Source organism: Spermophilus citellus (assembly GCF_964194105.1).
Source record: "Spermophilus citellus genome assembly, chromosome: 9".
Classification (NCBI taxonomy): Eukaryota; Metazoa; Chordata; class Mammalia; order Rodentia; family Sciuridae; genus Spermophilus; species Spermophilus citellus.
Genome location: NC_138191.1, coordinates 121,634,173 through 121,660,274, shown reverse-complemented (window position 1 = coordinate 121,660,274; position 26,102 = coordinate 121,634,173). Strand labels below are relative to the sequence as shown.

The 26,102-nt window shown below is 41.2% G+C and overlaps 1 protein-coding gene across 1 annotated transcript; it reads left to right on the top strand.

Annotated features, from left to right (window-relative positions):
* TMEM50A (transmembrane protein 50A) lies at positions 1-26,102 on the top strand. The gene is made up of 7 exons (XM_081306635.1): positions 1-151; positions 2,323-2,427; positions 5,091-5,203; positions 18,846-18,913; positions 20,324-20,416; positions 22,625-22,685; positions 25,632-26,102. Exons 2-7 carry the CDS (start codon positions 2,335-2,337, stop codon positions 25,675-25,677), a joined length of 474 nt encoding a protein of 157 aa, XP_081162761.1. The 5' UTR covers positions 1-151; positions 2,323-2,334; the 3' UTR covers positions 25,678-26,102.

Below are 26,102 nucleotides of genomic sequence, written 5' to 3'. Positions count from 1 at the left end.
CTTGCGCATCGGTCCCGGGGCGGAGCTGCTACATCCGGGCGTCTGGCGGCCTGTGGCTGTTTTGTTTTCTTGGCCGAAAGTCGGGGAAAGTGAGGCTGCCCGGCGCGACGCGACCCGGGGCTCCGGACCTACTGCACCCGCGGGGCTGGACGTAAGTGCCCAGAGACAGTGGGGGCGCGGCCGCCCAGGCCTTACAGCCTTGACTGACGCGGTCCTGTCGGGTTCCCCGCCCTGCGGGAGGCTGCGGGGTCGAGCTGTGCCCCGCTGGACCCTCCCCGGCCACTTCCTGCGGTCCTGCGCCCCGTCCTGCGCCCTGAGCCCTGCGCCTAGTGGCCAGACCCCCCGGGCCCGGAGGAGCGGGGCGGTTGAGAGGGCACGGCGGGCCTACCCCTGGGTCCTGGGACCCCCCACCCCCACTTCAAGGCTGGACGAGACCCCGAGAGGGAGTGTAGTCCGGCTGGGTCGCACGGCCAGGGGCGGCCGCGCCTCAGCCGGGACCCGCGTCACCTCCCCCCGGCGCGTCCACCCCCAGAGCTCCAGTCCCTCCGCCGCGCGGAGCGTGGGCTGCGGCGGGCTGCGGTGGTGCCTGCAGCAGATGCGGGGCGGGGCCGCTGGGCGAACGGAAAACCAAACTGGGTTCCTGTTCCTCCCAGGGAAGGAGAAAAGGGTGGATTTTCAGAATGGAACTCATTGGTTATCATCATCGGTTTTCGTAAGGAAGCTAAAAATTGAAGTGGTTGCACTTTTTAGGACATCCTGGATTTTGGACACCCGTAACTGCTGGCTGCAGAGCAGCTTAGTGCACGGGTTCTGATTTGCGGCAGGAGTTTGGGTGTTTCTGGAACGTTAGCAAGTTACATGTAATTCAGGCTCGGCGTGGAGGAGTGTTGTATGTAATTTGTTAAAGACAGTTTAGTTCTGCTGTGTTGATTTAAATAGAAGTGGATTATTTATTTATGGTCTGAATTAATATTAACCTCAGTTACGTGCTTGTGACGGAGGGGGTTCTGTTAGAACCAGAACTAGAGGTATTAAAATAATATGTTTTTTAATAGAAATGACACCAAGGGCTGGGGATGTGGCTCAAGCGGTGGCGCGCTCGCCTGGCATGCGTGTGGCCCGGGTTCGATCCTCAGCACCACATACCAACAAAGATGTTGTGTCCGCTGAGAACTAAAAAAAATAAATATTAAAAAAAAAAAAAAGAAATGACACCAAAAGGTTTGGAAAAGGAAAAAAAAATGAGGTGAAAGAAAGTGATGTGGGTAGAGGTAAAATGCAGTGAGGTGTTTTCTTTTTATTCTTTTTATATCTGGATATGAAGAAATATACGTTTTATGATAAAAAAAATGTGTAAATTTCCACGTGAAATTTTAAAAAATCAGGTTCTATGCTCTTAACTCAGCCAAAGTTTATCACTCCCCCACTGTCCCCAGGACGTCGGTGCTCCTGGACTGTAAATATCAAAAACAAATAATAACTTAGTTTGGAATTAAAGCAATACAAAAGAATTCTTCTGAGTTAGTCATCATTATACTGTTATTTAACATCATTTAAATGATCACTTAGGACTGGGGATATAGCTCAGTTGGTAGAGTACTTGCCTTGCATGCACATGGCCCTGGGTTCAATCCCCAGCACCATGAAAGAATAAATAAATAAATAAATGATCACTTAATGTACTAAATAGGATGTGACCGCTTTCAGAAGTTAAATTCTTAATTTTTTTTTTCAATATTTGGATACCCACCTTTGTTCATATTACTTAAATGTACCAAAACTGTCTTTTTTTTTTTTTTTTTTAAACAGTATTAGAGTAAACCCAGGGTCACTCTACCACAGAGCCATGTCCCCAGCCCCTTTTAAATTGTCCAGGCTGATTTTGAACTTGTGATCCTCCTGCTTCAGCCTCCCTAGTTCCTGGGACCAGATTTTGTTTTTCAAAGTTATGTGGCAGTTCATCAGAAACTAAATTGAATATTCTGAAGCAATATGTGGAACCAAAATACTTTACTTGTGTTAATTCTCTTTTGGGGGGCAGGTATATTGAGGATTGAACCCAGGGATGCTTTATCACTGAGCTACATCCCCAGTCCATTTTATCTTTTATTTATTTATTTATTTTTTTGAGACTGAATCTTTCTAAGTTGCTGAAGGTCTCACTGGGTTGCAGAGGTTGGCCTTCAACTGCCTCAGCCACCTTGCCCAGTTAACTATATTAAGTTATTCTTGAGCTAGTAACTATTTTCCACGAACACAAATCAGGTTTTCGAAGAGTAAATGAAAATGCTTTATTTAGTTGTGTTTTGTTTTCTTTTTAAGTGATCTGAAAAAATGTCTGGATTTCTAGAAGGTATGAGATGCTCGGAATGCATTGATTGGGGGGAAAAACGAAATACTATTGCCTCTGTTGCTGCCGGTGTTCTGGTAAGTGTCACTGATAATTTTGTCTATTATTATGACGTGTTTTTGCTTATGTTTTGAATTCTTCGTGATGTTTCAAAATATGGACTCTTTTTTTTAAACTTTTTTTAAAATTGTTTATTTTATTTATTTGTATGTGGTGCTGAGAATCGAACTCAGTGCCTCACACGCATGCTAGGCAAGTGCACTACCACTGAGCCACAACCCCAGCCCCTCAAAATATGTACTTTTTAAAAAACCTCTGAAAAACCAATGCATTTATTTTAATAAATTTTGATGTTTTGTTTATGGGGAGGGTTTGTTAATGGTTTGAAATTTGATTCAGTAGATTGGTTGGGTTATTTTAACTGCATGGTAAAAATGACATGATAAAACATTTTTTATGGGCTGGGGATATAGCTCAGTTGGTAGAGTGCTTGGCTTGCATGCACAAGGCCCTGGGTTCGAACCCCAGCACCAAAAAAAAAAAGAAAAAAATTTTTTTATTTAATAAAAAAGTATTATGCCTCATCATAGTGAGTACTGTAAGGTACAAGGCAGTATTGAAGAAACAATCTGGTTAAAACCAGTCAAAAGATATGATTGCATTTTTCCATAATCCAAAGTTGACTTTCTTCTCAATCTCATAAGAAAAATAGGAGGGCATCATTAAAATATATTGCTTAGAAATAATTTTCAGAATAAGATTCTTATTTACATGCAAATTCCTCAAAGGTCTGATATTTGTATGCTTTTTTTTTTTTTTTTTTTGATACTTGGGATTGAACTCAGGGACACTCAAAACACTGAGCCACATCCCTAGCCCCTTTTTTTATATTTTATTTAGAGACAAGGCCTTGCCAAGTTGCTGGGGCTAGCTTTGAATTTATGATCCTCCTGCCTCAGCCTCCCCAGTCACTGAATTACAGGCATGTGCCACCATGCCTAACCTACACCCTTTTTTTAATTTTAATTTTTGAGACAGGATCTCACTAAATTGCACAGGTTGGCCTAAACTCACAATTCTCCTGCCTCAGCCTTCTGAGTTGCTGAAATTACAGGCAAGTACCACCATACTGACTTCTTATAAACATTTTTTTTTTAATTTTTAATATTTATTTTTCAGTTCTCGGCGGACACAACATCTTTGTTGGTATGTGGTGCTGAGGATCGAACCCGGGCCGCACGCATGCCAGGCGAGCGCGCTACTGCTTGAGCCACATCCCCAGCCCCTCTTATAAACATTTTTAAAAAATATTTATTTTTCTAGTTTTCAGAGGACACAACATCTTTTATTTGTATGTGGTGCTGAGGATTGAACCCAGGCCGCACGCATGCCAGGCAAGCAAGCTACCGCTTGAGCCACATCCCCAGCTCCTTATAAACATTTTTTAAAGCTTTATTATTATTTTTCCATGAAGAAAATATTTTGAAGCCAGGCAGAGCGGTGCATGCCAGTAATCCCAGCTATTCAGGAGGCTGAGGCAGGAGGATCACAAATTTCAGGTCAGCTTGAGCACTTAGCAAACCCTGTCTCAAAATAAAAAATTAAAATGGCTGGGTATGTAGCTCAGTGGTAGAGCATGCCTGGTTTTAGTCCCCAGTACCACAAAAAAGAAAAGAAATTTGAATACATCAATCTGAGGGTTAAAAAAAATAGTCATTACTCATGCTAGCCAATAAAAATGTCATTAATAGCTTATGGATCTGTTTTTAACCTAATAGGAGTAACTTGATTAATCTATAATTGTTATTTTAAATAATGGCCAGAAGATGGCAATTTCTAGAGCTAACTGGGTCAGGGATGGGAACAGGGGTAGAATAGGTGGTTACTTTCAAAACCTTCAATCTTCTTGTCAGAATTTGGTTACTTTTATTATAAATTTCTGCTCAGATGATAAAAATATCTATGTAGTTTTATTTTATTATGTATCTGCCCTTGATAATATCCATAACCAAATTTCAGTTAGATAGATTATGATAGATTATACATAACCAAATTGTATTAAACTCATATCTGAAACCCTCTAAGATGTACTGTAATTCATCAAGAGGAGAAGCAGCTGCAGAGCTGTTATTCCATGACACTCAGAGGACAGCTAACTCTACAAACAATAATTGTTCCCCATTTTTAGTTTAAATAATTTTTCTTCATTTTAATCATGTCTTCCTACAGGCCTGTAATATATCAGTAACAGGGCAATTCTTGTGTCACTTGGAATCTGATCTGTTTTTTTTTTTTTTCTAGTTGTAGTTGGACACAATACCTTTATTTTATTTATTTATTTTTATCTGGTGCTGAGGATGGAACCAGGGCTCTACCGATGATCCGCAACCTCAGCCCCTGATCTAGTTCTCTTTTTTTCCATAATATTATTGTAAATTTTTCCTAGTTCACAAAGTTAGATTGAATACTTTATCACAACAATATAAAGTAACAATTGAAAGACTTTAGGGCATGTAATGCTTAACCAGCTATTAAGCCACGTGCAAATTATATGCAAGAAAATTATATGCAAGAAACAGAACATTTAAGAAATTTTTGAAACTCATTAGAAGGGACCTCTTCACTTAAATACCTTGTCTTCATTCCAGCCAGTCAGATGTGATAGTGCTGATATATATGAATAGTGTGAGAGAGAGAGAGAGATAGGGTCTCTCATTGGTGTCATCTGTTTTTGTTTCAGTTTTTTACAGGCTGGTGGATCATCATAGATGCAGCTGTTATTTATCCCACTATGGAAGAGTTCAACCACTCGTACCATGCCTGTGGTGTGATAGCGACCATTGCCTTCCTCATGTAAGTGCCATTGTTATTGACAGCACCTGCATAGGTCACCACAAGGTCAAATTGTTTTATGTATAATTGCAAGATTTACAGTTTTTTTTTTTTTTTAAAGATAGAGTGAGAGAGAGAAGGAGAGAGAGAGAGAGAGAATTTTAATGTTTATTTTTTAGTTTTTGGCGGACACAACATCTTTGTTGGTATGTGGTGCTGAGGATCGAACCCGGGCCGCACGCATGCCAGGCGAGCGCGCTACTGCTTGAGCCACATCCCCAGCCCCTCTTATAAACATTTTTTAAAAATATTTATTTTTCTAGTTTTCAGAGGACACAACATCTTTTATTTGTATGTGGTGCTGAGGATTGAACCCAGGCCGCACGCATGCCAGGCGAACATGCTACCGCTTGAGCCACATCCCCAGCCCCAAGATTTACAGTTTTAAAATATTATCAAGTTAAAATGTTGGGCATGATTTCAAAATCAAATAGTGGAGAAGGGCATAAAGAAAAGTGACAGTCCTCTTTTCCAGTCTTCCTTCTGTTCTCCTCTCCCATGTCTGTCTCCCCCTTTTCTCAGCTAGACTTTTATTTCTGCACTGCTAGAATTTAAAACCTCACATTTAAATCAAAAAACATGTTTAGGGAGGCTTAGACAGGAGGATCATGAGTTCAAAGCCAGCCTCAGCAAAAGCAAGGCATAAGCAACTCAGCGAGACTTTGTCTCTACATAAAATACAAAATAGTGCTGGGGATGTGGCTCAGTGGTCGAGTGACCCTGAATTCAATCCCTGGTACCAAAAAAAAAAAAAAAAAAAAAAAATCCAAGTATTTTATCTAAGGGATTATTCATTCTTCCCTCAAATATTTATTAAGCTTTTGTATTCCAGGTTCCTGTTCTAGGTGCAGGAGATACAGTAGTGATTAAAATAGAGAAAAATTCCTGCCCTTATGGAATTATACTCTAATGAGTGGGAAGACAGCAGCTAAGGAGAAGTTAAATTCACAGCATGTTACATGATGATGAGTGCAAGGAAGAAACGCAGAGAAGGAGCTGGGAGCTCTGAACAGGATGGGTAGACATTTTATATAGGATCCAGGAAGCTCTCACAAGAAGGTGGTTTTAGTAAAGACTGGAAAGAAATGAAGGAGCTGACTGTGGGGATAGACAGCAGAGGATCATCCAGGCAGATGAACAGCAGGTGCTCTGCTCTACAAAGGCTCTATGGCAGGGCAACGCATGGGACTGGAGAGTGTGATCAAGGGAGAGGGTGATGGGCAAGGTGGTCGAGCTTCTCTGTCACGTGGTATAGAGTAAAGCAATGTGAGGACTTTGCATCATTGTGAGCGTGATGGAAGCTGTTGGAGAGTTTTGAGAGTGATGTGACCTGATTTAACAGGATCATTTCCTCCTTAGAGACAGTAGACAAGGCCAGATGCAGTGGTATACACCTGTAATTCCAGCAACATGGGAGGCCGAGAAGGAGAAGCCAGCCTCAGCAACTTAATGAGACCCCATCTCAAAAAATAAAAAAGGACTGGAGATATGGCTGAGCACACCCCCGGGTTCAATCTCCAGGACCAAAAAGAAAAAAAACAATTAACACAATTCACTGCAAAGCCAGTGTGTTATGATAGCAGTTTGAATATTGTAACTCCTCACTTCTCAACAGATTTTCAAATGTATTTGGACAATATTCTTATACTCTATGAGCTTCTCAAATCCCTGTTGTACGTTAATTTGTTTCATACTTGGGTGATGCCTTTCTTTTGTTTTTTTTTTTTTTTTTTAGTCGTTGACGGACTTACTTGTTTATATGTGGTGCTGAGAATCGAACCCAGTACCTCACACATGCTAGGCAAGCACTCTGCCACTGAGCCCCAGCCCCAGCCCTCCTTTCTTACTTAGTACTGTTTTTCCTGGCATTTCTGGTTGCCTTGTTGACAAAAAGAATTATGTTTGCTGGAGGGTCCCTTTCATTCTGCTAAAAGCTATTCTGATCTTGATGGTTGCTTACTGTGTGGACTGAAATATAATCATGTTCAGCTTTATGTTTTTCCTGGAGTTTCTAGCTGCCTTTTCTCTCTTTTCTTGCATATTCTGTCATCATTCCAAAGTCTCAATGATGTTTGTTACTGTATTGTTATCCACTTTGGTCTAGAGCTCTCCATTCCAAAAGCCCCAGTCGGTTTCAGTGTGAAGTGTATAAGTGTATAAGCCACCTGTAGAGCTGCACAGTGGAACTTCCCCTCCCTGTTGCCTCAGGATTGGGTCCACTTTTTTCCCTAGTTTCCAGTCTTCACCTTTCTTCATCTTTCATACTGATTCATGCTCAAACAACTCTAAGAAAATAGAAGGTAAGCTCTCGGATCCTTGTTTGTCTGAAAATGTTTCCATTTCCCCTCATGCTATATTCATAGGTTGGTTAGATGTAGAATTCTAGGTCAATGTCATTTTACCTCAGAACCTGGAGTCCCTGCCCTGGGGTCATTGATGGGTATCTGATCTTATCCTTCCTATGCTGCTAAGAAGACTCAGAGGACTCATGTGTTACCTTTGCTCCAGGAGATTGTCTTGGATTCTGTCTTTGAGAATGAAACTGTCACCTCTCTGGCACTCCTCTTGGAGGCTACTATCTTGTTAGCTTCTCCTGTCTCTCTTTTTGCTCCACATTCTAGGAAATCACCTCGGTATCATCTTCCCACCTGAGCCATATTTTCATTTCAGGTCTTGTTTTTTTTTTTTTAATTCCCAAGGGTTTTCTTGTTTGAAGTGCCTTTATGCTTCTTCTGTGTTAGCCCTCAAGGTCTACTGTTTATCTGACATACTGCAGGCCTCTGCTGTAGTGTCTGGTGGCTCTTGTTATCTACTACTTGAACATTTTTTTTTTTTTTTTTAAGATCTTATAGTAGGGCTGGGGATGTGGCTCAAACAGCAGCGTGCTCGCCTGGCATGCGTGCGGCCTGGGTTCGATCCTCAGCACCACATACAAACAAAGTTGTTGTGTCCCCCGAAAACTAAAATAAATAAATAAATAAATATTTAAAATTGTCTCTCTCTCTCTCTTAAAAAAATGATCTTATAGTAGGCCTTTAATACATATAGAGTCTTTCCCATTTTTTTATATTTATTTTTTAGTTGTAGTTCAACACAATATCTTTATTTCACTTATTTATTTTCATGTGGTGCTGAGGCTTGAACCCATGGTCCTGCATGTGCAAGGTGAGCACTCCACCACTGAGCCCAAGCCTAGCCCCCCATTTTTAAATATATATCATTAAGCACATTAAAACATTCAAAATAATTTTGCATGTAGTTTAAGAATTTTTAGATTCATATTCAGTCTGTACCACATTTTTATGAGGAAGGAGTTGTGATTCCCCTTTACCAAATAAGAAAACTGAAAGGCAGAGGTTAAACTATTTGCCCAATAGTTACTTGATCCTGAGCCTATTTGATCACTTCAGCCCACTGTAATCAGGCTTTCTAGCCTGCCCACCACTTCACTGAAACCTTTTTCTAAGTGATTTCTCCATTGCCAAATCCAAAGATGATTTTTGGTCTTATTGTATTCCACCTCTCAGTAGCACTTAACACAAGTGATCACTTCCTTTTTTTTTTTTTTTAATTGATCAATTTATGTTACAGTAGAATGCATTTTGACATGTAGTACACAAATGGTGCACAACTTCTCATTCCTCTGGCTGTACATGGTTCAGAGTCACTCCAGTAATCGCACACGTTTATTTATTTATTTTTGTACATGATTAGAAACTTTAAATGGTTTTTTATTTTTTATTTTTTTTATTGGTTGTTCACAACATTACAAAGCTCTTGACATATCATATTTCATACATTAGATTGAAGTGGGTTATGAACTCCCAATTTTACCCCAAATGCAGATTGCAGAATCACGTCAGTTACACATCCGCAATTTTACATAATGCCCTATTAGTAATTGTTGTATTCTCCTACCTTTCCTATCCCCTACTATCCCCCCTCCCCTTCCCTCCCATCTTCTCTCTCTACCCCATCTACTGTAATTCATTTCTCTCCTTGTTTATTTTCCCATTCCCCTCACAACCTCTTATGTAATTTTGTATAGCAATGAGGGTAATCGCACACGTTTATAGGATATTAATATCCGTCTCTTTCTACCGTCCTTCCCATTCACACAGCGCCCCCTTTACCACCCCCCACCCCCCCCCTCCCCTCCACACAAACCAAAGTTCCTTCCTTCTTCTCTATCCCCCTGCCCCACTATGGATTAGTATCTTTATCAGAGAAAACATTTGGCTTTTGGTTTTTTGGGATTGGCTTATTTCACTTAGCATGATATTTTCTAGTTCTATCCATTTACCTGCAAATGCCATAATTTCATTATTTTTTTAGTCTGAGTAATATTCCACTGTGTATATATATACACCACATTTTCTTTATCCATTCATCTGTTAAAAGGCATATAGATTGGTTCCATAGTTTAGCTATTGTGAATTGAGCTGCTATAAACATTGATGTGGCTGCGTCACTATACTATGCTGATTTTAAGTCCTTTGGGTATAATCTGAGGAGTGAGATAGCTGGGTCAAATGGTGGTTCCATTTCCAGTTTTCTGAGGAATCGCCATACTGCTTTCCATAGTGGTTCACCAACTTGCAGTCTCACCAGCAATGTATGAGTGTGCCTTTTCTCCCACATCCTTGCCAACACTTATTATTGCTTGTATTCTTGATAATTGCCATTCTGATTGGAGTGAGGTGAAATTGCATTTCTCTAATTGTGAGAGAGGATGAAATTTTTTTCATATGTTTTTTTTTTTTTTTAAAGAGAGTGAGAGAGAGAAAGAGTGAGAGAGAGGGAGAGAGAGAGAGAATTTTTAATATTTATTTTTTAGTATTTGGCAGACACAACATCTTTGTTGGTATGTGGTGCTGAGGATCGAACCCGGGCCACACGCATGCCAGGCGAGCGCACTACCGCTTGAGCCACATCCCCAGCCCTTCATATGTTTGTTGATTGATTGTATATCCTCTTCTGAGAAGTGTCTGTTCAGATCCTTAGCCCATTTATTGGTTGGGTTATTTGGTTTTTTTGGTGTTAAGTTTTTTATATTCCCTGTAGATTAGTGCTCTGTCAGAGGTGCATGTGATGAAGATTTTTTCCCATTCTGTAGGCTCTGTCATTGCAATATTGTTTCCTTTGCTGAGAAGAAGCTTTTTAGTTTGACTCCATCCCATTTATTGATTCTTGATTTTACTTCTTGCACTTTAGGAGTCTTGTTCAGGAAGTCAGGTCTTAAGCCAACATGATGAAGATTGGGGCCTATTCTTTTTTTTTTTTATAATTTTTAGTTGTTGATGTACCTTTATATGTGGTGCTGAGGATTGAACCCAGTGCCTCAAACATGCTAGGCAAGTGCTCTGCCACTGAGCTACAACCCCACCCATACTTTTTCTTCTATTAGGCACAGGGTCTCTGATCTAGTGTCTAAGTCTTTGATCCGGTATGAGTTGATTTTTGGGCAGGGTGACAGAGGTTCATTCTGCTACATATGAATTTTAGTCTGAGTAATATTCCACTGTGTATATATATGAATTTCCAGTTTTCCCATCACCATTTGTTGAATAGGCTATCTTTTCTCCAGTGTGTGTTTTTGGCGCCTTTGAAATAACTATATTTATGTGGATTTGTCTCTGTGTCTTCAGTTCTGTACCATTGGTCTACATGTCTGTTTTGGTACCAATACCATGCCTTTTTTGTTACTATTGCTCTGTAATATGGTTTAAGGTCTGGTATTATGATGCCTCCTGCTTCATTCTTTTTGTAACGGACTGCCTAGCTATTCTGGGTCTCTTATTTTTCCAAATGAATTTCATGATCGCTTTTTCTAGTTCTGTGAAGAGTGTCATTGGGATTACTACTTGAACTTTTGATTGTCCTGCTTCTGAGGGATACAGATTCTAAGTGCAGGCTCCTCTTAATCTGTGTTGATTTATATTTCACAAATGTAAAGAAAACTTCATCTGCTGAGAACTACCTCATATTCTTTTTGTTTTTCTGGTATTGTATTTTTTTCCTCCCTATACTTTCATTTTTAATTAGGCTTTTGGGAGGGAGATGAAAAGGGGAGTCATTTTTCTGACCTTTTTAACCCAAATCTTTGTGGTTTTTTGGTTTTGTTTTGTTTTGTTTTGGTGGGGGGAGGTAACCAGGGAATGAAACCAGAGGCACTTAACCACTGAGTTTTGTTATTGTTGTTGTTGTTTGTTTGAGATCAGAGTTTCTTAGGGCCTTGCAAAGTTGTGGAGGCTGGCTTTGAACTTGTGACTTGTGATCCTTATGCCTCAGCCTCCTGAGTCTCTGGGATCACACACATGTGCCACTGAGCCCTGCAAGTGGTGTTTTTTTCATCTTCCTCTATTATATTAAAACATAGCATCAAATATATTCAGTGAGGAACCCGAAGTGCACAGATCATATTACATCTTAATAAGTCTTTGCTTATGTATAGACTTGTATAAGCACCACCCAGGTCAAGACTGAAACATTTTTGTCACCCTGGAATGTTGTCTTGCTGTTTTGCCAGTCACTACTTCACCACCCCAGCACACGCCCCAGTCCTGACCTCCGTCACTGTCGAGGTTTCTGAACGGTTACCTTGAGTTTTGGAGTTCTCTCTTCTAGGCTTTCACCTAATCCAATTGAAACTTCCCACGTTAATTTCAAGTTTTCCCTATACTTCTGTAAGGGTAATGTGGTTCTGATGGGGCTACCCTCAGCATCAGAACAGTTAACCATGCACAGGGAAAGGGTCTGACCTCAGGAGCCACCTGCCAAGCAAAGGGCTGGACTCTTTTTCTTTGAAGTTCAGCTGGTAAGCAGCTGTTTCTAGTTCCTTTCATTTTGTTGCAATTTATTTTATTGTAGCGATTTTGCTGTTAAAGTCCCTTGAGAGAGCTGGCACATTTATATTTCAACGTTGGTCCCAACTAAAAAGTTTTATTTTTGTTATATTGTTCATTCATTTTGTCCTCAGATCTTTAAAAAAATCATTTTGTTCCACTGTGGAGCGGTAGCAGCCCTGACTGGAGGAACGTGCTGAGGAGGTTGAGTGGACTGTGTCACGCAGCGTTCCTGCTGCGTTTCTGGCACTTAGCCATCGCAGAGCTGACTCAGGTTTTCATTAGATTTCGCCATCTGTTTGGCTTCAGTGAACGTCTTTTCAAGGTAGTGTCCAACCATGACCCAGCTGGCCTTTTAAGCCAGAATTCTTAATTGTAATTCAAGTGCATAGGAGTCAAAGAGCAGCTACTTTTTTGCTAATTACTTGTTGATTGATTGATTGATTGTTTAATTTTGAAGTACTGAGGATTAAACCCAGGGGCATTCTACCACTAAGCTACATCCCTAGCCCTTTTTATTTATTTTTTATTTGTAAGATAGGGTCTCACTAAATTGCCCATGTCAGCCTTGAACTTTCAATCCTCCTGCCTCAGCCTACCAAGTAGCTGGGATTACAGGCATGTGCTATCACACCTGGCTTTTTCTCTTATAAAGTTCTAGGGGCTGGGGTTATGGCTCAGGGGTAGAGTGCTTTCCTAGCATGCATGAGGCACTGGGTTCGATCCTCAGCACCACAGAAATATAAAAAAAGATTTTTTGTTTTGTTTGTTTCTTTTTAGCTGTAGATGGACACAATACCTTTTTTATTTTATTTATAACTAAAAAGTAAATATTTTTTTAAAAAAGTTCTAGTGTGGCTTTTAAAATGTTAGTAAATGTTTTATGTATTACTCTTTTTAATTAAAAATGCAGAATATACCAGATGCAGAAGAGAAACAGAAGTTACCTATAATCCCACCAAATTATAACATTTTGATATTTGTTCCACCTTTTCTTATACATATATTTTTACATACTTATTTTTTATTTTTTTGTAGTTGGACAGAATGCCTTATATTTTATTTGTATGTGGTACTAAGGATTGAATCCAGTGCTTCACACATGCTAGGCAAGCTCTCTGCCACTGAGCTATAACCCCAGCCCTATACATGTATTTTTAAAGTAGTAGTTAATTTATTTCTCCTTTCCTATACTCTTTTTTTTTTTGTACCAGGGATTGAATTTGGGTGCTCAAACACTGAGCCACATCTCTAGCCCTATTTTGTATTTTAGAGACAGGGTTTCACTGAGTTACTTGGTGCCTGGCTATTGCTGAGACTGACTTTGAACTTGAGATCCTCCTGTCTCAGCCTCCAGAGTTGCTGGGATTACAGGTGTGTGCCACTGCTCCCAGCCCCTTTTTCTATACTCTTAAACTGAATGATTGATTGATTGGTACTGGGGATTGAACCCAGGGCTCCTTACCACTGAGCCACAACCCATTTCTTTTTATTTTTGTTTTGAGACAGAGTCTCACTAAGTTGCTTAGGGCCTTGCTAAGTTGCAGAGGCTGGCTTTGAATTTGTGATCCTATCGCCCCAGGCTCCCAAGTTGCTGTGATTACATGCATGTGCCACTGTGCTCAGCTTTTCCTCCATTCTTCCTGACAAAGTTTAGTTCAGATACCATTAGGTGGGGTCAGGGATGACAGACATCCCCAGCAGAGGGCCAGGTGCATGCCAGGGCTAAGGCAGGGTGGTAAGTGTCTGCACAGGTGGACATCCACCTCTGGCTCTTAGGTCTGCACAGGATGGGTGGCGGGGCTGTAGGGAGGGCCGTGAGAAGACAGCCCTAGAGGGATGTGGGAGTCTTTCGTAGGGTGACAAGGCTGTCCATAATGGGGGTGAAGAACAGTCCAAGGACAGCTATACCTCCAAAACAAAGAGTGCACCTATACCCCGATCTTAGATTATAAATACCATTCTCTGCTGAAAGGGTTCCAGCTCTTTTTTGTTTTGTTTTGTTTGTTTCCTTTTAGCTGTAGATGGACACAGTACCTTTTTATTTTATTTATTTGTTTTTATGTGGTGCTGAGGATCAGACCCAGTGCCTCACACATGCCGGACGTGTGTGCTGTCCCTGAGTCCCAGCCCCAGCCCAGCTCCAGCTCTTTAAGCACATGGCTGCTTCTAGAGTGCGGGCGCACAACATGCGAGGAGAGTGGACCCTCCGAGAAACGCTCGACGATGGGTGGGATGTGTCAAAAGAACCTCAAGGACATCTCGACATTCAAGGCACCCTCAGGAGTCACATGAGGGACAGATAAATAATGGTGGAAATATACTTTAACCTTCAAATAAAATAGGAATCTATGGCTCTATAATGATATGAATAAATACAAAAATAAAAAGAAAATTTGTTTTATAGCAAGACACACGTAGTACTTCCCCACAGAATACGAGCTGCCTTGGGAGAAACCTAAGGTGAAGTCTGGCAGATCCCACCTAAGCAATCAAAGTCAACGTCATCATCAATGGGACAAATCAAAGCCCTGTGCCACCCGCTGGATGCATTGACAAGAAATCTGTTGCCTGTGTGTTCTTTCTGCCGCAGATGCATCTCCAAGATTAGTCATGAGCCATTAAGCAAACCCTAATGAGGGAGAGTCTGCAAAATAACTATCTTGAGCTCTTCAAAAGCATCAAGGTTATAAAAGTCATAAAAGGCTGAGGAAATGTTCCACTGTGAGGACAAAATGTGTCCCATGATTCTGGACAAGATCCTTTTGCTAGTGAGGATGTAAGTGGGGAAGCTCAGATAGGGTCCATAGAATAGATGACTAAGGGATCATGGTTTTGATTGTTGTGGTTCTATAGAATAATCATATCTGTAGAAATATGTAGGAATTTCTGGGATTATGAGGTATCGAGTTGAAAAATGTCAAATGCTGCAGGAAAAAAAAATATACTGTTCTGTAAATTCGAGAATAAATATGTCCCAATGCCAGACAAAAAAGTAGAAATCGTACACTCCAAATGTACCTAATGGTGGAGAGAAGGGCAAGGTATCTCATAGAGAGCTATGAAGTTTATTCATGTGGCTTAGCAAGAAAAAACAAGAGCTAAAAATCACTAACCTGAACATTTGCATTTTTTAATATGAAGGTTATTTTAAAATAAATTTTATGTATAAAAGTTAGTATTGAGTTCATAAAAATAATTGTAAGTATTTTGAATCATTCTAAAACTTTGATTTGTATGAATAAGTTAAGACCTCATGTTAATGTGTAAAACAATTAGGAGATAAATGTATTTTTGAACACTTTTATTGAGCATCTACTTTATGCCAAGCCTTGGTCTGGCACTGAGAATAAAAATAGGAAGCAGGATAGACATGGCTCTGCCCTCATGAATCTTTTTTTTTAAAGAGAGAGAGAATTTTTTAATATTTATTTTTTTAGTTATCGACGGACACAACATCTTTGTATGTGGTGCTGAGGATCGAACCCGGGCCGCACGCATGCCAGGCGAGAGCGCGCTACCGCTTGAGCCACATCCCCATCCCATGAATCTTACATTTTAGTTTCACACACACCAAGTGGGTATATGTAAGATGAATGCAATATTTTTTACTTGGTTTTTTTTTTTTTTTTTTTTTTTTTTTTTTTTTTTTAATAAAGAGAGAGTGAGAGAGAGGGGGACAGAGAGAGAGAAAATTTTAACATTTATTTATTTTTTTCTTAGTTCTGGGCGGACACAACATCTTTGTTTGTATGTGGTGCTGAGGATCGAACCTGGGCAGCATGCACACTAGGCGAGCGCGCTACCGCTTGAGCCACATCGCCAGCCCCATTTTTACTTGTTTTAATTAGTTATACATGACAGTAGAATGCATTTATGCACTTTGATATATCATACATAGATGGGATATAATTTCATTTTTCTGAGTGTATATGTTGCAGAGTCATATTGATCATGTAGTCACATATATACATACAGTATTAATGTCTGTTTCATTTTACTATCTTCCCTATCCCCTCATCCCCTCCCTTCCCCTCACTTCCCTCTACCTAATCTAAGGTAATGCTATTCTTCCCTAGTGCCCACCTGCTTATTGTGAATTAGCATCCGCATGTTAGAGAAACATTCAGCCTTTGGTTTTGTGGGATTGGCTTATTTCGCTTAGCATGATATTCTCCAACTCGAACCATTTATTGGCAAATGCCATAATTTCACTCTTCTTTAAAGCTGAGTAATATTCCATTGGAAAAAATATATATATTATATGTATATGTAATATATATCACATTTTCTTTATCCCTTCATTTATTGAGGGACATCTAGTTTGGTTCCATAGTCTAGCTATTGTGAATTGAGCTGCTATAAACATTGATGTGGCAGTGTCACTATACTATGCTGATTTTAAGTCCTTTGTGTATAAACCAAGGAGTGAGATAGCTGGGTCAAATGGTGGTTCCATTCCCAGTTTTCTGAGGAATCTCCATACTGCTTTCCATAGTGCAACTCACCAATTTGCAGTCCCACTAGCAATGTATGAGTGTACCTTTTTCTCCACATCCTCGCCAACATTTATTGTTGCTTGTATTCTTTTTTTTTAATATTTAATTTTTAGTTGTAGTTGAACATAATACCTTTATTTTATTTATTTTTACATGGTGCTGAGGATCGAACCCAGGGCCTTGCACATGGTAGATGAGCACTGTACCGCTGAGCCATAACCCCAGCCCCATTGCCTGTATTCTTGATGATTGCCATTCTGACAGAAGTGAGATGAAATCTTAGAGTAGTTTTGATTTGCATTTCTGTAATTGCTAGAGATGTTGAACACTTTTCATATATTTGTTGATCAATTGTATTTCTTCTGTAAAGTATCTGTTCATGGAAGTTGGCCCATTTATTGATTGGGATATTTGTTATTTTTTTTGTGTGTGTGTTTTTTGAGTTCTTTATATATCCTAGAGATTAATGCTTTATATGAGGTGCATGAGGTAAAGATTTTCTCCCAATCTATAGGCTCTCTCTTCATGTTATTGTTTCCTTTGCTGAGAAGAAACTTTTTAATTTGAGTCCATCCCATTTATTGGTTCTTGACTTTACTTCTAATGACCCACTTTGAGTTGATTTTTGTGTAGGGTGAGAGATAAAGGTTTAATTTCATTTTGCTACAAATGGATTTCCAGTTTTGCCAGCATCATTTGTTGAATAGGTTATCGTTTCTCCAGTGACTGTTTTTGGCATGCTTGTATAGTATGAGATAACTGTATTTATGTGGGTTTGTCTCTGTGTCCTCTATTCTGTGCCATTGGTCTACAAGTCTATTTTGGTGCCAGTACCATGTGGTTTTGTTAATATACCTTTGTAGTATAGTTTAAGGTCTGGTATTGGGATGCCTCCTGCTTCACTTTTCTTGCCAAGGACTGCTCTAGCTCTTCTGGGTCTCTTATTTTGCCGAATAAATTTCATGACTGCTTTTTCTATTTCTATGAAGAATGTCATTGGGATTTTAATAGAATTGCATTGAATCTGTATAACACTTTTGGGTAATATGGCCATTTTGATAATATTTATTCTGCCTATCCAGAAGCATGGGAGATCTTTCCATCTTCTGAGGTTTTTCTTCAGTTTCTTTCTTAGCTCTGTAGTTTTCGTTGTAGAGGTCTTTTACCTCTTTTGTTAGATTGATTCCCAGATTGGTTGGTTTGTTTTTGAGGCTATTGTGAATGGAGTACTTTTCATAATTTCTCTTTCAGTGGATTCATCGCTGATGTATAGGAATGTGTTTGATTTATTGGTTTTTGATTGTATATCCTTATACTTTGCTGAATTCATTTATTAGTTCTAGAATTTTTCTGGTGGAATTTTTTGGATCTTCTAGATACAGAATCATGTCATCAGTAATTAGTCGTAGCTTGAGTTCTTCTTTACCTATTTGTATCCCTTTAATTTCTTTCTTTTTGTCTAATTGCTGGCTAGAGTTTCAAGGATGATGTATGTCTAATATTTTGTAACTTCAGCTTGATATATTGTGAACTTATACCCCCGACATTTAAATTTTTCCAAAGATTCAATTTAGAGTGATACTTTATGAAACAGTAAAAGACTTTTTATGTTAGAATATGTATCAGGGATTGAAGAAAACGAGATTCTACCACCTGAATCTCTTTGATAATGGCATCAAAGCAAAAAGTTACTATTTTATTTGAACTACAATTATGCTCCAAACATTGGGCACTAATAGAAAACTATTACAAAAAAATTATTCCAAATTACATTTTAAGTAAATTTTGGATTGATAAGGGCCCATTTCCTTTCTACCACTGCCACATACAGTTCACTGTTGAGTGTGCCTGATGTGTACAAATGAAACCAGGAGAACTCTGCTGAACATTCTTTTACCTATTCTAATCTTAGCAAAAAATTTTGAGAATCTCGTACTCAGAATCACTTGAAGATCAGAATCCAGGTTTCTGAGCTCCCAGCCTGAAGGTCCTGCTTTAGTAGGTTGGGGTGAAGTTAGAGAATTTTCAAGCAGTTGACAGGTAGTGCTGACCCTGCCGTCTGGGGCCACAGCCACAGCTTTGGCAAGTGGCTGGCTGAGATGACTCAAGTAAAGTCACGTGAACGTGTTACCCAGGACTCATGAGGCCTGACATCGAATTTGGGAGACTTTAGCTTATTTTATCTAATAATTTGACATCATAGGCAGTTTCCCCTCAGGGTCTGAGGTCCTGACTTCTTGGTTTTATTTATTCACACAGGATTAATGCAGTATCAAATGGACAAGTCCGCGGTGATAGCTACAGTGAAGGTTGTCTTGGTCAAACAGGTAAATAAGTGCAACCAGCGTTTTACTATCTACGTTTTCATCCTCAAAATGAGAACTGCATTAAAGGGCAGAGGGAGGATGGTATATAGAGCAGAAAGTTGAAGTCACCTTTGGTCAGAGTTGGCCGACAGTGCAGAACACTGCCCAGGTTAAGTGCATGGCCCTCAGCAGTAGCAGGTAGCCATTGGTGACCGCTGGATCCGGTGGGGAACAGTTCATGGGAACACATGCAAAATAGAATATGTGGTATTTTAAACTATACCATATAGGGCTGGTGTTGTAGTTCAGTGGTAGAGCGCTTGCCTGGCATGTGTAAGGCCCTGGGTTTGATCCTCAGCACCATATGTAAATGAATAAATAAATAGACGATCCATTGACAACTAAAAAAATTTAAAAATAAATAAATAAATAAATAAACTATACCATATAAATTCTTTTTTCCTCTTTTTTTGCCTACCATATTTGGTTGAATTAGCATTTTGAAATAGAATCATAGAAATATTTTTAAAATTGTGGTAAAATCCTATAAAATTCACCATCTTAACCACTCACACATGTACAATCCTGTATTATTAAGAATGTGTCAGGGCTGGGGATGTGGCTCAAGCGGTAGGGCGCTCGCCTGGCATGCGTGCGGCCCGGGTTCGATCCTCAGCATCACATACAAACGAGGATGTTGTGCCTGCCGAAAACTAAAAAATAAATATTAAAAAAAATTCTCTCTCTCTCTCTCTCTCTCTCTCTTAAAAAAAAAAAAATCAAGGCTTTTAAAAAAAAAAGAATGTGTCAGGCTGGGCGCAGTGGCACAGGTAGTCATCGCCGCGGCTTGGGAGGCTAAGATGGGAGAATCATGAGTTCAAAGCCAGCCTTAGCAACTGCGAGGCGCTAAGCAGCTTCAGTGAGACCCTGTCTTTAAATAAAATACAGAGAAGAGCCAGGGATGTGGTTCAGTGGTTGAGTGCCCCCGAGTTCAATCCTCAGAACCTAAAATAAAATAAAATAAAAGCACATTTGTGTTATCATTTGAAAGTGTTCTTGGAGAACTTCAAACTTTGGAGCACAGTTTCTAGAAATATATAAGAGAATGAGCCTCTGAATATAGTGAGAAATGTGAAATGTTTTGTAGGAAGATTAAGTAAAATGTTTTTTAGCAAAGGAAATTGGGAGAAGTAAATACAGAATATACCCACTTGGAATACACAGACCAATAGATTTTTAGAGACACACATTCTGTAACCAAGAAAGAAAAAGGCCGACATCTCCACCAGTGAGGTTCCTAACACATCTTCTCCCACTGTTCCTGTTGTAGACATTAATGCATTTCCTGTTTGTTTTTGTTTTCTTTTTGGAAGTTAACTGAGCCGGCTGTGCCCTGTGCCAGGCAGCTCTGGTAACAGTCCCTCTTTGCAGGTGCTCGCATCTGGCTGTTCCTGGGTTTCATGCTGGCCTTCGGCTCTCTGATCACATCGATGTGGATTCTCTTTGGAGGTTATGTTGCTAAAGGTAAGAGAGATGCCGGCTGCATTTTACTTTAAGGAACACTGAAATTTTGCATTGAAGTCGGTTATTTTAGAATGAAGCTTTTTTCATGTAGATGGGCCAGCTCCTAGCAACGCATTTATACCTGAGCACATCCCTCCTTCCTGTTAGTGTGTGGTTCTGTTTGTTTTATATGTTTGTAGCCTTCCTTTCTTCTGTATCTTTTCTTCCAGTCCAGAGTCTGGTAGCAATGGCAAATAACTCAGAACTTTTCTGGCCTCCCAAAGTCTCAGAAGCATAATGTGTATGTTCTCTAGCTATTAAGCAAGTTTTGACTTTTAGACAGTGTCTGTACAAACTCTAACACCTGAGACTTGAGATGTATTCAGTTACGTCTCCCTGGTAATATGATGATGTCTTTTCCTTTTACATGGGAAAATTAACTAACATTTCATCCATGTCTGCCATAGAAGCCAGGGTAAGGAAAGCTCAGGAGAAGGCGTGCATTAGATCCCTGGTTGAAGTTCACCTTGAGGGACCCAAGAAAAATATGAAACCCATTTAATGTTACAGATGAAATCACCTGTACTTCTCATAGTAAAAGCATAACAAGAATGATATGCAAGAAGTGGACCAACCTAGATCTAATTTAGTTCTTTTTAAAAAATAACAATGTACTTTTTTAAATTTCTCCTTTTGGAGAATAGTTAAGATGTGTGATAAGTGTGGTGGTGCACACCTGTAATCCCAGCAGTTTGGGAGGCTGAGGCAGGAGGATCACAAGTTCAAAGCCAGCCTCAGCAACTTAGTGAGGTCCTAAGCAACTCAGCAATAACTTGTCTCAAAATAAAAACAAGGGGGGCTGGGGATGTGGCTCAATGATAAAACACTTGCCTGGCATGTGAAAGGCACTGGGTTCAATCCTCAGCACCACATAAAAGTAAATAAATAAAATAAAGGTATTGTGCCATCTATAACTAAAAAAAAAATTATAAAAATAAAAAAATATCTTCGGATATAGCTCAACGTTAGAGCGCCCAAGTTAAATCCCTAGCAAGAAAACACGTGTTAAATCCTTAGGTAAGAAAACCCCCATGCCTCAAAAATGTGCTGGCTCTTAGAGAATCACCAGTTCACGGGTCCAGAGGTCACATGGAAGCAGAACTTGGAAGGAAGCCCTGGATGCACCCCTCAGCACCAGGCCAACTCCCCTGCACACTCCTCCTCCCTCTGGTGCTGTTGGTCCTGGCCAGGCTGTCGCATGCCACTGTCAACTCTCTGAATTGAGATAATTTAGCTCCTATTTTAACACCTTACTTCTAAGAATAAAACGGAACTTTTATATTAAAATCATGGGTTTCATAAATTTTTATTAAAATTATTTAAATCTTATAGACAGGAATGATAGGCATTTGTAAGATGTATGTATTTTTTCTTTTGTTTACCCGATTTATTATCAAAACTGTTACCAAAAATGTAGAAATGAAAAAAAGCAAAAGAAGCTGTAATAACCTTACCACTCTTAAATATTTGGGAATGTTTCCCTTCTGTCCCTTTTGTTTGTTTGCCTGGTTTCCCGAGGGTGTCTCCACATCGGGTCCCGTCTCTCCCCTGCCCCCTTCATAATCTCGTTCAGCACAGCAGCCAGAGGAATCCTGTTAAAATGTGTCACCTCATGCCACATTTTGTCTCAACCGTCCAGTGGCTTCTCATCTCAAAATTAAAGTCAGGGTCCTTATGAGGCTGCAGGGCTCGGCAGGACGCTCGCCACCTGCCTGCCCCTTGCCTCTTTGATCTGTCCCATTTTCCCTGCTCTTCAAGGAGTCGTCCCTCTATGTCCCCCCTCAGGGCCTTTGCCCTTGCTCCCCCACTACAGGGTCCCTGCCCTCTCTTCCTCATGTCCTCACTCCAGTGTCAGCTTCTCAAGAGGTCTTCCTGGCCACCTGTGTCACATGTCCTCATTTGCTGTATTTCCTATACCAGTCCGCTTTATTTTCTTTCTAGTTTATTCTGCTCCGTGAGGGCAAAAAAAAATTTGTGAAGGGAAGGAAGGGAGCTGCTGTTTACTAAGCCAGCCCTGTGCTGTGGCACGTGTTACATTACTTAATGCATCGACCATAGTAACCAGAAAGATCAATTATCTTAGGCAAGAAAACTGACATTTGCTGGTACATCCAAAAATAAATGTTTTGAGGTCATAACCTTCTAAATATTTCATTTGTTTTTTTACAGAAAAACCCATAGTGTATCCTGGAATCGCTGTGTTTTTCCAGAATGCCTTCATCTTTTTTGGGTAAGTTGGTTTTGCGCTTTTCACCTCTTGGGCTTTTAATCCACTTTTTTTATGTTCTATGTTGTGTTTGCTTGTCCTGCCCTGCCAGCCCCGCCACCCAGCCACCCAGCCACTCCAGGCTGTGTCTCAGGAGTTCCCGCTGCAGGGCCACGGGGGCTTTGACAGCGGGAGCCACCAGGCCTTGCCAGGTACAAGCAGTGGGGGGGTTCTGCTTGTTCCCGGGCAGAGTCTGTGGCTTTCTTCAAGTTTTTAAAGAAGGTCCTAATCCAGAAACAGTTGGGAAACTATAGAACTTTTTCTTCCCCATCCCTTCCCACCTCTTAAAAAAAAAAAAAAAGAAGAGCCTCTATCCACTTGAACCATTAGGTACTACTGGTTGCCCTTAGTAAGAGCCAGCAGTTGGTATTCACAGTTAGTCTTTTCCACCACCAGGCATTTTTGCCATTTTATAAAGTCAGTTTGAAAATAAATATAAATTTAGATGTGGCAAGATACATGTCCTTGGGCTGGGGATGTGGCTCAAGCAGTAGCGCGCTCACCTGGCATGCGTGCGGCCCGGGTTTGATCCTCAGCACCACATACCAACAAAGATGTTGTGTCCGCCAAAATAAATAAATAAATATTAAAATTCTCTCTCTTTAAAAAAAAAAAAAAGATACATGTCCTCTGCAGTTAAACCTTGTGTCCTGAAACTGATGGAGAAACCTCAGAGGGTTTTGTTTTTAAGTAGAGCTATTGACTTTTTTTGCAGAAAATAATAACTGAAGCTTATTGAACAATTACTGTGTGCTAGGCACCATTCTTAGTGCTTCATTTACATGTACACTCTGTTAATCCCCATAGCCACTCTTAAGGTGTCACACCATTTTATGTGAGCAAACAGGCACAGAAAACATAGATAACCTGAGACCAGGTGGCTGAAATTCAGATTGAGGTTGTCTAACTGCACAGCCTGGTGTGGTGAGATCTGAGGTGAATTCAGCTGGCACTTTCTCTTTTGCTAAGTCTTCAACCAGTTGCTTAGTTAGTTATTTCCTTTCTCCCTTTAAGATTATAACACTTGGGCTGGGGATGTGGCTCAAGCGGTAGCGCGCTCGCCTGGCATGCGTGTGGCCTGGGTTCGATCCTCAGCACCACATACAAACAAAGATGTTGTGTCCACCGAAAACTAAAAAATAAATATTAAAATTTCTCTCTCTCTCTCTCCTCTCTCTCTCAAAAAAAAAAAAAAGATTATAACACTAAAAAAATATAAAATGAGTAAATCTCTCCTCCCCCTTATGAAATAAAATCTGAGTGAATCTGTTAGTCTGCAGGGAGGTGTGGCTGTGTGTAGGAGAGGGAATGCGGCCATGTTCAGAGCTCTCCTTCAAGTCACATGCTGAGGTTCGAACTTAAAGAAGAACCGTTATTCAGTTAAAAACAAATTAGGTTCCATGGCAGTACTAAAAGCAAATTGAAACTTGAGTTCAGCTGGTGGGCACTGCTGTGGGAACAGTTGTAGAGATTGCCTGCGGTTCTGACGTGCAGCACAGCAGTGCTTAGCGAAGGTACGAATTACCATTCCAGCAATCAGAGGCGGATGTCCGTACTAGAGGTGACCAGTCTCCTTCTAAAACAAAACCTAGCTCTGAGGGGTCTAAGAGATCAACTGGCCGTCCAGCCCAACCTGCCACAGCTGTTTTATTTGGCCAGTATAGAATTATTTTTGTTATTGAGCCAACATTTAAAAATCAGGAGAGTTGACATAAAAATCTGAATTTTGACTTTTTCATTAACAACCAACTGGAGCCACCTGGGTGTCCCTTTTCAATAGGAGCCGTTCTTCCAAGCAGTCCCACTGCCTGGCACTGAGGACCAGCTGCCCCTCGGCCCGCAGGCTGGCCTCTGCCCTGTCCACTCCACATGGCATCATGGGAGCTGGCCGCCTTGTGGTTGGCTCCCTGAAGCCTGGCGGCCTCTGTGCCCTGTCCTCCTCCTCGTCTCTTCAACAGTCACCTGGCCATGATGGACTCTTACCTGTCCTTCTACACTCCAGACAGCTTTTCATAAACATGGTTGCACTCTGGGCTTCTCCAGTGGGGCCTGGAGGACAGCATGGACACAGGTCACCCGAGCCCAAGGCCAGAGCGCTGGGAGGGCATCTTCCTGACACACCCGTCACTTGGGCTTTTCGTGGGTTTTTTTGCTTTGTTTCTGGCTCTGCCATGCCCGGTGAGATTTGGGGGGTGGGGCAGTGCTGGGTGGCACCCAGGGCTCTCATGTGCTGGGCAAGCGCTGGACTCCTCCCCGGCCGCTGGTTCTCTGAGGCCTCTTGCCTTTTGAGGTGCTGCTTGCTCTCCCTGAAGCATCTAGTCCATCCCTTGCAGGCTCTTGTTCCCACCAGACTCCAACTGAACTCCTGTTTGTCCCCAGAGCGACCCATACATTGTCACCTACCAGCCTTCCCTGCCTTCCGGGTGGGCTGAGCCCTGCATTTCTGTGCCGCCCCCCGCCCCGCTGGCCACATTGTGGTAACATACGTGAGCAGTTTGAGGACAGGAACTCTCAGTTATCTTTATGGCCCTCACATCTATCACATCTGGACACCCAAAAAAGGTGCCTTGCTGGCCAGATGAGCAGCTCAGTGAGGGGGCACTTGCCTGGTGAGCAGAGGCCCCAGGCCCCAGCCCGCCCTGCAACAGGGTGTGGAGTGAATTTGACAGAATCAGGTATGTGAGGGTCACGAAGCGTCAGCTGACTTGGAAGCATCCCATGCCCGTCTAGCACCTCTGGGTGAGGTCTGGGAAGGCGGTGTGGCCAGTGGCATGGCTGAGCAGGATGGGAGGGCACTGGGCCGCGGAGAGGCAGTCTGAGCAGTCACTCTGGTGCTCCTGTCCCGCCATTCTCATACTGTCCCTTTCTGCCACTCCGGGCAGTCACGTGGTGTTTCTGCTTTATCCACAGAGGACTGGTTTTTAAGTTTGGCCGCACAGAAGACTTGTGGCAGTGAAGGCGCGGTTCATGCAGCTCGCAGCCCTGCGTGGGTGTCCCACCGCCCACCCCCCGTATTTTGTGAAGCCATTTTCTAAACTTATTTCCGAGTGTAGTCTCCGCTTCGAGGTGCGCAGTGCTGAAGTCACGAGGGCAGCCGCGGAAGGCCTGCGGCAGCCAGCCCAGTCACCTGCGGTGTGCACTGATTAACTCGCAGCGCCGAGGGACACTGTTTCACACGAGGACTCCTGTCGGGTTTTATCATGGTCTGATTTGTAAAATTAAAATAAGTCACAAAAGAAATTATGGATTTATGAATATAAGAATTGTTTGATTTGAGGTCCAAAACTACAGTGAAGTGCCCCAAGACTTAATGTGGTTATTTAATTGTAGCCTCTTTGTGTCAAATCTTAAATATAAACATTTTCTTGTTTTTCAAAACTA